Source organism: Mytilus californianus, unplaced genomic scaffold (assembly GCF_021869535.1).
Source record: "Mytilus californianus isolate M0D057914Y unplaced genomic scaffold, xbMytCali1.0.p SCAF_3, whole genome shotgun sequence".
Lineage (NCBI taxonomy): Eukaryota > Metazoa > Mollusca > Bivalvia > Mytilida > Mytilidae > Mytilus > Mytilus californianus.
In genome coordinates this window covers 89,415,787-89,429,336 of record NW_026262679.1, presented here as the reverse complement: position 1 = coordinate 89,429,336, position 13,550 = coordinate 89,415,787, and the positions used below count along the sequence as shown (strand labels likewise).

General features: G+C 31.0%; 1 protein-coding gene across 3 annotated transcripts in view; it reads right to left on the bottom strand.

Annotated features, from left to right (window-relative positions):
• LOC127735350 (inositol polyphosphate-5-phosphatase A-like) overlaps positions 1–13,550 on the bottom strand; it is a 72,306-nt gene that overhangs the window by 22,326 nt on the left and 36,430 nt on the right. For all 3 annotated transcript variants that reach the window (XR_007998324.1, XM_052245511.1, XM_052245510.1), the window contains exons 5-9: positions 13,204–13,267; positions 8,509–8,540; positions 2,341–2,412; positions 1,125–1,177; positions 726–789 (exon numbers count right to left, since the gene is read on the bottom strand). Coding sequence is in view for 2 of the 3 variants with exons in the window: in XM_052245511.1 (XP_052101471.1) it covers positions 726–789; positions 1,125–1,177; positions 2,341–2,412; positions 8,509–8,540; positions 13,204–13,267 (285 nt within the window). In the remaining variant the exon portion in view is untranslated. The remainder of the gene's footprint in view (positions 1–725; positions 790–1,124; positions 1,178–2,340; positions 2,413–8,508; positions 8,541–13,203; positions 13,268–13,550) is intronic.

Sequence of the window (13,550 nt, the reverse complement as noted above, 5' to 3'; positions counted from 1 at the left end):
ATTCTAAATAAATTCTAATATTTTTTAAAAGAGACACCAGAGGATAACTTAAATCAATGTCTGAAAGTTTTTGCAGGCCATAAATGTCTCAGTGCAGTATGTTGGTATTTAGGTGGAATGAATACCAAACATAAAACTTCTATAAATGTCCACAGGGAAATCTGAGCATTAGCCTTTCTCTCATAAATATTTTATATATATTTAAATAGGGCTACATTACTGACAAATCAATATTTGTATACAAATATTAAAATTATCATTTATCCGTGTATAGCCATACAATATTTTGTGCAGAAATTCATATTGGTCTTTAAAACAGAGATTTCTTAGAGGGGCATAAAAAATGTAAATCATCGTTTTACCTGTATGTGAAGGATTTTTTGTGGAATGAATCGGTAAACCAATTTTTCAATGTTGACATTATTTTCTTTTTTTTAATAACCGAACACAGTTAGCACATGCCTAACCTGTGGTCAAATTAAAGGTTGAATGAATACAGATTCAAATGAGTTGAATTACTGACTTGCAAGCCAATAATACAGTGGCAATGTTTTTAAGCATAATTTGACAAAATTGAACCAAATTGACATCTAATAATGAAATTTTTATTTCAATATTCTGCGTTTGTAAATGTTTGATGAACAGACGGACGGAAGGACAGAGACAGACAAGGGTAACACTTAATGACCTCATTGCCTACAGCAGGGACATAAAAACATACTTACAGTTTGCATGGAGATGATATTAGATGCGTCATGGAACAAATGGATGTTTACAAGGTCAAATATGCTGCAAACAAATAATACAGCATGTCAAGACAACATTTCTAATGTGCAAATCTTTACATTAACAACAAATATGTATGAATAAAATTATTTAAAATATCCATCAATGCTTAGAAAGTTATTCTATTTTTCCATGCTACATTGTTCAATACTTTTTACCAAACTTTTTACATCTCATACATTGTCATTACTATTTTTTCCTTTTATCACTATATATTTTCATATTCCAATAGACTTTTTCAATACTCTCTTTTTAAAATCGAGGTGCAAACCAATATTTCTGTTTCTTTTATCCTATTATTCCTAATATACATTGACTTAATCATATCATAACCTTACCAATTTTTGATATTCCACCTTGTTCTTATGAAACCTTTTCTAGACCATTTAAACTGCAAAGAAATTAGTAAATTGAATATCTAATTATTTTTCAATGTTTTAATAAAGACAACTCATTGAGAACTTATTATATATAGTATCCCTTTAATGTTGAACAATTTCTCTAGTTTTTCAATTATATTCTTACTTAATGACACCTATGCTACTAACAATAGGAAGCATAGAGAAAATCAATGAGTAGGTTATGTTTTTAATAAATGCAGTATTTCACAACTTGAGAACCCAATTTAGTCTTATAGACATGAACCAATCAAAACATCTAATCAGAACATCCTTCACATTTTTTGCGATGAGGCCAAGGCCTTAAGGATGTACTTAGGTGAGGTTTTGGAATTTTTGTCAAATGTTTGGACTCCTTGGTTTTTTTCCTATAGGGTAAAACATTTTGCCCCATAACACCCATTTTTCTTTTCATATAAGACTTCAATAGCTCATAAAAGGTCATTTACCAAAATTTAAGCAGATTCTAGATTTCTCTGCTTTTGATTTTCTTTTACATCCTTAAATAATCATGTGTTTCTGATGTTTTTACCAACTCTTTTATCATTGTTCAGAGCATAACTATTTTACTTTTTGTTCAATGCAATTTAAAGAATCACAAACTTTTTAACATTTGATTAATTTTTCATGAAACAAAAAAAATCTTTAAAAGAAATGTACCATAAGCAAAATGAACTGTTGGAGGACCCCAAAATTAACTGATTTAAAAATTAAATTAGCAGGGGCATAGTATCATGTCCTGTGGAAGAATCAATGTATAAAATTAAAATTGAGAATGGAAACGAGGAATGTGTCAAAGAGTTAACAACCCAACCAAAGAGCAGAAAACAGCACATGGCCACCAATGTGTCCAGGTTTAGCATAATTCTGTCTAGCTATTTTCAAGGATATATGAATTAACCAAGTGTGATGCTGAAGACAACTTGAACTCAAGACATAAGTTAGTGATCCCTACACTGTGTGTTGCTACAGCTTTGCTGTCAAGTGACACAAAATTTGAGGGTCCTCAGATACATCAACCTAATAGGAAACCTTTTTAAATTATCACTCAAAATAAACCTTTCCTGAAATATTTGATGTATTACAGAAAATAAAATACAAATATCAGATGGTAAACTTCTGTTCAGGTACATTAAACCATGTGATCATGACTTACATCTGGGAAAAAGTCTTGTGGAAACTTTGCCTTCTCTTTAATTTGTACTGTTTCTATATTCCCTGAGAGAACCTGAAAGCAGAAAAAAAAACAACATTACTACGAAATGTCAAATAGAATAAACAGCTGCTGTGTCATATTTATAAATTCATTCAAGGAAAAGATAAACAAAAAAAAAGTCTAATGCAAAATTTTATAAATTACTAGCTTTTTTTTTCTTTCAAGTAAAATACAATAACACTGCTACTAGAAAAATTAAAAAAAACTTGTCAAAAGAACTACAGACACACAACCTGTCATTCTTAGAAATGCAACTGGTCTGAAACAAAAAAGTCAATGCAAACTTTTTCCTTTTTTTTTGTGCTTTATTTTATAATGAATTTCTTTTCTTTTCACAGAAACATAGTAATCAGTTACTGAAACATGCATTTTATGCATAATATTACAATGCTTGTAAATATAGATTCTTACATTGATACCAGTGGATTATCGGATTTATCCAATCGAGATAGTTGAATTATCAATTTTAAAGTCGAGCCTCGGCGAGGACTTTAAAATTTATAATTTAACTATCGAGATTGGATAAATCTGATAATCCACGAGTAACTATGTAAGAATCTGTTTCTCTAATGATTAAAAAATAAATTTTCCTTTTTTGCTAAACTAAAATCCCCTTCGAGTGCCTTCCACTTTCCATAAAGTTGTCAATTTCATTAACACCTGTTAGCATATTCTGATGCATCCAGTGAGCTGAAAAAGGTTATGACCCTTAAACTCATCCAATCATCATCTGAGATCACTGGCAACCACACGTTGATTAAATTTTTTCATACAATGGGTTCGGAAAGGGATAAATTTCCATAGAATTAGAGAAAAAGAAATATAGAATAAAGGCAAAGATTTACAATGGTTAAGATAAACAACCAACACTTAATTAATACAAAATCATGAACACAACAAAAAATCATTTCAATATACCAGAATATGATTGCATGAAAGGCTGCTTTTTTTTTTGGAAAGCTCATACATATTTCAAACAACAATGTGAGTATGTCTCTTATTGTTATGAAAATAAATGATTCCAAGTATTTCAGCAGTTCTATTAATAACTTTAAAAAAAAAAATGTTTTCAGGGCTATCCTATTGGTATTATAAAATTTCAATATTAAAGAGAGACGAAAGATACCACAGGAACATTCAAACTCATCAGTCAAAAATAAACTGACAACGCCATGGCAAAAAAAGACCAAAAGACAAACAACAGTACAATAACCATTGGAGTATAAAACAGGATTTGTTTTGGCATCATACTAACATATTCTCATCCTGATAAATATATCTTATTCTTCAACAGACATTAAACATGATCATCAATCTTTATTTTTATTAAATCATAAAGACTGAGTGTAACTAGAGGCTCTAAAGAACCTGTGTTGCTCACCTAGGTCTATGTGCATATTCAACAATGGATACTCTCTATCTTTGTGGACTAGACTTTCTGATCTAGTTATGCTGATCATTTTTGCTTATTTAAGTTTCTATCTGTCTTGTATAGTTTTTCAGATAGTAGACAACACGCAAAAAAAATGAAACTAAAGAGAATTACTCAAGGGGTCATCAGACGATTTAAACCATGTTGACTTATTTGTAGATCTTGTCTTGCTAATCATTATTGCTTATTTAAGTTTCTATCTATCTATTATAGTTTTTCCGATAAAAGGCAAAAATGCAAAAAAATTGGTAAAAACCATCATTAATGGGCAATAACTCCAATAAGGAGTCGTCAGACAATTTCAACTATTGACACATTTGTAGATCTTGTCTTGCTGATAATTTTTGCCTATTTAAGTTTCTCTCTATCTATTATACTTTTTCAGGTATTAGGCAAAAACGCAAAAAATTAGTAAAAATCGTCATTAAAGGGCAATAACTCCAATAAAGGGTCATCAGACGATTTCAACCATGTTGATTTATTTGTAGAACTTATCTTGCTGATCATTTTTGCTATATAAATTTCTCTCTATCTATTATAATTTTCAAGATAATGGGCAAAAATTTAAACAATTGATAAAATTTGTCATTTAAGGGCAATAACTCCTGTAAAAAGTCGTCTGACAGTTTGGCGGTAAATGGATAATAGGTAGATCTCATCATTCCAAACATTTCAACCTTTGTCAGATTTTCTCTATTTATAGTGGTTTTCAAGATAATAGACAAAACTTGCATTTTACCTATGTTCTATTTTTAACCATGTCGGCCATCTTGGTTGGTATGCGAGATCATCGGACACATTTTTGAAAGCTAAATACCCTAATGATGATTGTGGCCAAGTTTGGTTAAATTTAGATCAGTAGTTTCAGAGAGGAAGATTTTTGTAAAAGTTGAATGACGACGGACGACGGACACCATGATGAGAAAAGCTCACTTGAAGTGCCAGGTGAGCTAAAAAAGGATATATGTAAAATCATGCACATAACATTTTTTTGTTGTTGTCAGAGCTCAACTTCAATACATTTACATATTACACTATAACTCCTTTCTCTATATCATCCTTTTTATCAATTCAAATTAGTTTTTAAGTTAATAGACAAAACATGCAAAAAGCTTTTCACTCCTAATAAAAAAGCATAGACTTGTGTGTGCAAATATTCAATAATAATGTCTGTGTGCAAATGTTGAATAATAACGTCTGCATTCATATAGTAATAAACTGCTTCGCTGAGCGCAGCTGGATACGCCTGCAGAGGTCCAACCCTGAACAGTTGGGGCAAAAATGGACACATTATTCAAGCTTGATACAGGTCTGAATTTGGATTGTATTAAATATTTGACATATTATAGGTTTCTGAATAAATGTAGTCAAAGAACTTGAAATTGGTTATATGAATTGAATTTATATTCAATTAAAGATTTCTGTCTGTTGTGCAATACACTGTGCTGTTGCGCAATACTTAGTAAATCTGTTGTCAGACTATAAACAATTAAAGTTCAATTAATTCTCAATGTCATATTAGAAATTTATGAAAATGTAAAGGGAGCTTACATCAATAGATATAAACAATTCACCAAAGTTTCATGAGAATTGCTGAAACATTTTTGAGTTATTGTCTGAAAACTGGAAAATCCCCCCTTTTTAAATGAATGAAACCCCATGACTAAGAAATGTAAAATGTAAAATTTATAAAATTCTAAACGGAGCTTACATCAATAGATATAAACAATTCACCAAAGTTTCATAAGAACTGCTGAAAGCTTTTTTGATTTTTTGTCGGAAAACTGGAAAATCACCCTTTTTTTATGAATAAAACCCTGTAACTTGGAAACATAAAATCTAAAATATATAAAAATTGAAAGGGAGCTCATGTGAATAGATATAAACAATTCACCACAATTTCTTGCAAGTTGGTGATAGCATTCTTGAGTTATTGTCCGAAAACTGGAAAATCCCCCTTATTTTAATGAATAAAACCCCATAACTCGGAAACGTAAAATCTAAAATTTATAAAAAACGAAAGAGAGCTCACGTCAATAGATATAAACAATTCACCAAAGTTTTATGCAAATTGGTTAAACCGTTTTTGAGTTAATGTCTGACATGTTGACGACGGACGGACAGACAAGACAGATGGATGGACAGATGGACAATGGTATACCATAATACGTCCCGTCAATGGGCGTATAAAAACTTATCATATAATCCTGCAAAGAGACAGATAGCTTTTTGGAAAGCTAATACTTGTATTGTATACATCTTTAAATTGATCAAAAGTCATGAAATTCTAATATCATCAATCAGCCAAACCCCTTTTTGGTCTATTATCTGTGTATATAATTGATTCATTACCCATCATTATTTCATTTTTACTTCCAGATATTGTAAGTGTTCATTTCAGATATATCTTGTAAAAATTGAAAATCATTCCTAGCATCAAATATTTTTTTCCAAAATGGATTTTTTTCGATCAAGGCAAAAATTGAAAATGCATTCTTCTCCACCTTGGTTTTCAATAACTTCATTCCTCTGAATACACTTTGACTCATACAACTGTCTATGAAAACTCAAAGCTGTGATAATGTACCCATATAAACAAGATGATGTAGAAATTTACCTTCTTACATAAAGTATCTTTGGTATAACACTGTGCAAACATATGAATTGTAATAAATAAAAAATAAAGTTAAAACAAGAGTGCACACGCTGAAATGTCTCGCCTTCTTTACTAACCATTGATATTATGTTGATAGTCCTAAATGAAAGCTTTACTACAACTATTACATAAACTTAACATGATCCAAGAAAATGAAGTCAAGGTCATATAAACCAAACGAGAAATACATGTACACCTTACAATCATTCAATACACTAAATATAGTTGACCTATTGCTTATAGTTTCTAAGAAACAGACTTAACCAAGAAAAGTAAACATTGACCAATGAATCCTGAAAATGAGGTCAAGGTCAGATGAACCATGCCAGGCAGACATGAACAGCTTACAATCCTTCCATACAACAAATATAGCTGAACTATTGCTTATAGTTTAAGAAAAACAGACTGAAACACATATATAAACTTAACCTTGAGCGATGAACTGTGAAAATGAGGTCAAGGTCAAATAAAACCTGCGAGACTGTCATGTACATTATAGAATATTTCCATACACCAAATATAGTTGACTTATTGCATATAGTATAAGAAAAAAGACCAAAACTCAAAAACTTAACTTTGACCACTGAACCATGAAAATGAGGTCAAAGTCAGATGACACCTGCCAGTTGGACATGTACACCTTACAATCATTCCATACACCAAATATAGTAGACCTATTGCATAAAGTATAAGAAAAACGGACCAAAACACAAAAACTTAACTATAACCACTGAACCATGAAAATGAGGTCAAGGTCAGATGACACCTGCCAGCTAGACATGTACACCTTACAATCATTCCATACACCAAATATAGTAGACCTATTGCATACAGTATAAGAAAAACAGACCAAAACACAAAAACTTAACTATAACCACTGAACCATGAAAATGAGGTCAAGGTCAGATGACACCTGCCAGTTGGACATGTACACCTTACAGTCCTTCCATACACCGAATATACTAGACCTATTGCTTATAGTATCTGAGATATGGACTTGACCACCAAAACTTAACCTTGTTCACTGATCCATGAAATGAGGTCGAGGTCAAGTGAAAACTGTCTGACAGGCATGAGGACCTTGCAAGGTACGCACATACCAAATATAGTTATCCTATTACTTATAATAAGAGAGAATTTAACGTTACAAAAAATCTTAACTTTTTTTTCAAGTAGTCACTGAACCATAAAAATGAGGGCAAAGACATTGGACATGTGACTGACGGAAACTTCGTAACATGAGGCATCCATATACAAAGTATGAAGGATCCAGGTCTTCCACCTTCTAAAATATAAAGCTTTTAAGAAGATAGCTAACGCCGCCGCCACCACCGCCGCCGCCGGATCACTATCCCTATGTCGAGCTTTCTGCGACAAAAGTCGCAGGCTCGACAAAAACCATGATTGTCATATTATGTTATGTTTTCTGCTTTATGCAACTAAAAACAAATTTGGATTGCCTGCTTCCAAAAATAAAAATATTAAGATGGAAAAACCCCCAACAAATTTATACCCACTAAACAACACTGAAAGGGAAATAATTCAAATAGGTTATCTCCCCTTTATTATATACTAGCAAATATTTGTCAATGCAACTTTGTGTAACACCACAACATAAGAGAAAAAAGAATGTTGTCACAAAATAAAATGAAATAACTCTGCAACAACAGCTGTGGTGGCAGAAGACATATACAAAGACACCCAGTAAGGGCAGATCTAGATGTCTGAAAATCTGTGCTTTAAGTAAGTTTTTTTCTGATTTTTGACTACTATTCACTTATATCTATGTAGCCCTTTCTTCCCCTTCTGATCCACACATTATTTTGAAGGAAAATGGCCAAAGCAAATATTATTTTCAAATATGTTTAACATGGTAAAAATGAATTCAGAAATACAACTGCAATACATTCGTTCACACAAGAAATTAGAAAGTGTTGACAGTGATATTTTACAGGTAATGTAGGAAACCCTACAGTAGAATAACATGAGAAATATTATCATCATAGTTACATCAACTCACCTCTCTTCCAACAACTGGTATAAATTTACAGTCTGTAAAAGAAAACAAGCAATGATTTATCAAGAATATCTGGTGTCTAAAAACAAACAAACATTATTTCTTTTATTTCAATAGTAATTAACAAAAGCTTGCCTCAGATGACATATCAAACAACAACATGGATTCAAAGGACACTATGTCCCTCTCACACCATCATATGTCCGTGTTCATAGAAACATGAAATCAGGGTCAAAACTATAATTTGGTATATAGTTTTAAAAAAAACATACACTACAGTGATCATGCGTAATAAGTTACAAGTTGATGTGACAACAACTTAATGGTAAACTACTGTCACCAAAAAGTGGCAGAAACTCAATCTGATAATGTACATATTTCACACTATCTAAGGTATTACCTTATATTCTTTTATAGTACTGGTGGCAATATTACTTGGTGGGTGGGGTATATATTACCTTTGATACCATGTTTGGTTCAAAATGATGTGACATGCAGTTTTCTTAAGATAAGCTACATGAATATACCCATTAAGTACTACGTAAAATGATGTTTCCAGTGGCAGGATATATGCTTACTTAGTGTACCATAAGTATACCAAATATAATTCCAAAAGACAGATATATGTACATCCAGTGTAAAATGCAAACAATGCAAAAATTTCAGAGTTAATGGACCATGACTAAGAGAATGGGACCAAATAATATTCAAAGAAGTCAGATATTCTAATGATTATCAACTGCCAAACATATATCATTAACTTCTCATTAATTGAAATTAACTAGTCACAAAATATAACAATTGTTGATGTCACTGCCAACCAGGATTAGTACACACAAATCTGTACTCCACGACTTTCTTGAGTGAGACAAAAGTCATGTACCCATTATAGCAAGCTTGGGTCTATGGCCAACATCTAATAAGTGTAATAGTGGTGCTTAATCTAATTTAAATACAAAATTGTCAGAATCCTTAAGATTATTATTGATCCTCTTTACACTTACTCCTTCAATAGATGCAAGTAATGGCAATAGCAAACACAAGGCCTTTGGCAAGGATAATCACATATTAGGTTTTATGCTCAATGCTCTAATTTTATCAAATATGCATGAAATATTTGCCAAGGAACATAGAGCAAACAGCAATCAATCAACCTAATTTCATGTGAAAAGGTTTCACTAATATGGTTAGAAAGATAATCTACAGCTTGCAATTTAATATATTAAACTGCTGTCAAGCATTTGCAAATTAATATAGTAAACTGCTGTCAAGCATTTGCAAATTAAACAAACAACTTGGTTAATCTTTGATAAGAATGATTAAATGATTAAAAAAGAATTAAATTATCAGCAGGATTTTTCTGATGTAATAGGCACATGTGCATGTGATGAAACAATAAATACCCAAGTAAAAGATAACAGTCTGATAAATATGAAAATATACTGACGTAATAATCAAATTGATAATTATCTAATATGAATAAGCTATATTGTTTGATATTAAACTATTGATGTTTATAGAAAGTCAGCATATTGCTGGGTTATCACCCTCTCTCTCTCTCTCTCATATCAACCTGATTTTTAAGCTTCACAATTTCATATTTTAAATGGCTCGGTCTGATAATTTTGTTTTAAAACAGCTTTAACTCAGTTAACTTAATCTATAAATCATAAAATGGTGTTCAGTATTCATAGGACAAGACAACTTTACATTTTCATATTTGATTAATGATTCCAGTATGCACTGATGATATGTCATTTAGCCCCTTGTAATTCAGATGGTGGTATAGCCTATATACTATAGGGTATATTTTTGGAGACTAGTAGATAGCAGAAGTAAAAATTCTCTTACTTTGAACACCAACTAATTAAGACTTACATTTTGCTAAAAAGAATACTGGTGTTAAACTATAGCCCTAGTCATAAATGTATATAAAACCTTATATTAAGTGGCATTTATGTAAAATACCCTGTAGCTTTTTGTGAATTCCTTGCTGTTATTTGACAATTGTTAAAGTAAAATAAAAAGAGAAATACTTTTAAATATTATAAGTTTAAATAAGCAGAAAAAAAATAAATCAGTAAGCAAATGTTTAATGTATTCAAGTACTATTTTCAAAAGAGAAAGGTCAAAATATAAAATTAAAATACAAAGTGTTTATATCACTAAACAAATATTAAGGCATAGAAATGTTTACATAAATTCTGGTTCATTCTATCATTTTCAACACTACAAAGAAAACTTTATATTAATTAAGTGTGCGCAATAATTTATCAAAACAAAATGCATTTTGGAGAAAAGAAATCAACTCTCCTTAATATATATGGAAACACCATTTTAAATAACTATTTTAATATTTGCCCTTTTTATACAGGAAACTGATATCAATCAAAATTCTAATTTAATTAAACGACAATTAAAACTATAAAAAGACAACAACATCCTGGATTACTGCAAGGAAATGCTTTATTCTGGTCTACATGTTTCATCTTCATGACAATTCAATGATAGGAAACAAGTGCTGAAGTACATAAAATGCGGTTCATATTGGGTTACAAAAAGGTTACAAGACCTAACGTCACAATTATTGGTTTGACAACGTTAAAATGAAAGTGAAAGTAAAAGTCAATAATGAATTGTCAGTAACAATTGTTAGATTTTTGGTACACAAATAATACTTATACAATAACGGTTGCGGCATAAACATGTTTTGACTGCTGTTATAATGTTGAAGGTCAATGAAATAGAAGATCAAGGTCAAATGAAACCTGTCAGACACATTTGGCAATCCTGATAATGAATTCAAATCTTGTTGACTTATGAAAACTGACCTACATCAAACTTTAAACCTGACCACTGAAGCTTAAATATGAGATAAAGTCCGTACCATACATGTCAGATTGATATATACAACCACAAGACCAGACAGACATTTGACTACATACAAATTTTATTGATCCGACTTGCATACATGTAGTTACTGAGAAAATCTTATTCTGAAAACTTACTTTCTAGGAAAATAAAGTCATAATTATGTAACAATGACTGATTGACAAGATCTTGTCATATACAACGCCATACAAATTTTGATGATTCTAAGAGCAAGAGGAGATGGGATATAAAGGTGTTTACAATGGTCAATGCCACCATCCTTACCACTGCTAGCAAAGTAATACATTTGGCCTGTAGCTAGAATGTCCCTGAGAGGTGACAACGCCCTGACTTTAATTATCAACCTTCAATCTGAACCATGACTTTAATAGTCTTTAATAGTATTTTGTTTTCAAAAGGGGGCTTGTTTGAAGCCTTTACCTCTATAAAATACTGTACTCCAATGCGAGACAAAAATGATCTGCCAAATATTGCAAAAGTATTTTTCTGGTGCAACCAATGTTCATTAAATCTTATTTTAGCAGAGCCTCCATTCCTTAACAGACACTTGTTTCGTTTCTTGACTCTTGTTGACCTCTAGATGACTCTTCCTTTATTGAATGGTTGCCTTGTTGTCTCATTAGAATATACCCAATATCTTCTTTTATTTAAATTGAAACCAAACACACTTCAAGACATACTAAATTTTGTATATAGTTATATTAGTATGTGCACCTCAAAAAGTTATAATACTCTGTGATTTTTCACTAAAATAGCTCATAAAATACCACTGAACTTTTTTAAAGGAAGCATAACAATTTGGAATAAAATAAAAACAATACTTTAAGCTGAAATGCTTTTTCTTTCTTATAAAGATTTTCATCAAAAGATGAAATTTTATTTTTTTGTCAATACTGTAGTACCTGCTGATTTTTTAATATCAAGGTAACAATAATAAATTATAAAAGGTTTCATATATAAGGTAAGCTAAGTTTTATTTAATTAGGTTAATAGTTACATTTTCCCTTTATCAAATGTTTAAAAATCTAAATATAGTATAGTAATTCAAACTATGGGTGTGGATCAGTTCTATCTAATCTATTACTGAATATTTTGATTTCTCTGACAAAAGTTAAAATAACAATCCAAATATCAAATTTACACTGAATTAAATTTTCACTTTTGACCTTTTTGGGGAACATATATAATCAGCCTATTTATAATGAGTTTTTAAAAGAGCTGAAAAAATTCTACCTCATAAAGAATTTAAATACATGAATAAATTTTGAATTTTTTAACCGACTCATTTGTTAATCTGAGACATTAAATTGTTTCCACGTTACAGTTTACATTAATATGAGGCAAAAAAACTACTCCTGGGAGGCTGGGATACCAGATGTAAATGCAGGTGATCTATGGAGGCACTGCTGCAAATGTGGTATTACTGGTAACCAAGGGTAATGCCTAATACCAAATCAAATAATAGTGATATACTGTGTACCTCTAATGAATAATAAAGTTAAAACCCCCTTTATATCCTAGAAAAAGTGGTAGAAAGTAAGGATGTAAAAGGGGCATGCAAGAAATTTTAAACCTATTTTGTTCGATTGTGGTGAAAGCTGATGCCAGTCTTTGTCTTTTAAAAAGTAAAATAGGGAGATGTTACATACATTTTAATAAGACAGCAACACAACATGGAAAACAGTTAAATGCAGCATAATAAAGTGTTATTTTATACAAGCCTGACTGCTTATAATTTAAGTTACTTTCTAATAGATTTGTATACTATGAAAAGATTAGCACACACTGACATCCATTATTACTTACCTACAAAGTCCCATATAGATATATCTTCTACACTTTCATGGACGAAGTAAAGGTTACCTAAAGCCTGAAATATAAAGCAGACAAACTAAACAGGACTTTTCCCCTTAATCGACAATCACAAACAGCTGAATGGATGAATGGATGATCAATCTGATATAATGGCATTCAATGTACACCAAACATTATTGACCTATTGCAGCATCTGAAAATAGACCAAACTATGAAAAAATTAATGTTGAACAATGAACCATGAAAATGAGATCAAGGTCAGATGAACCCTGCTAGACAGAAAAAAAAACCTTATAATCATTTCATACACCAAAAATAATTGACCTATTACTTATCGT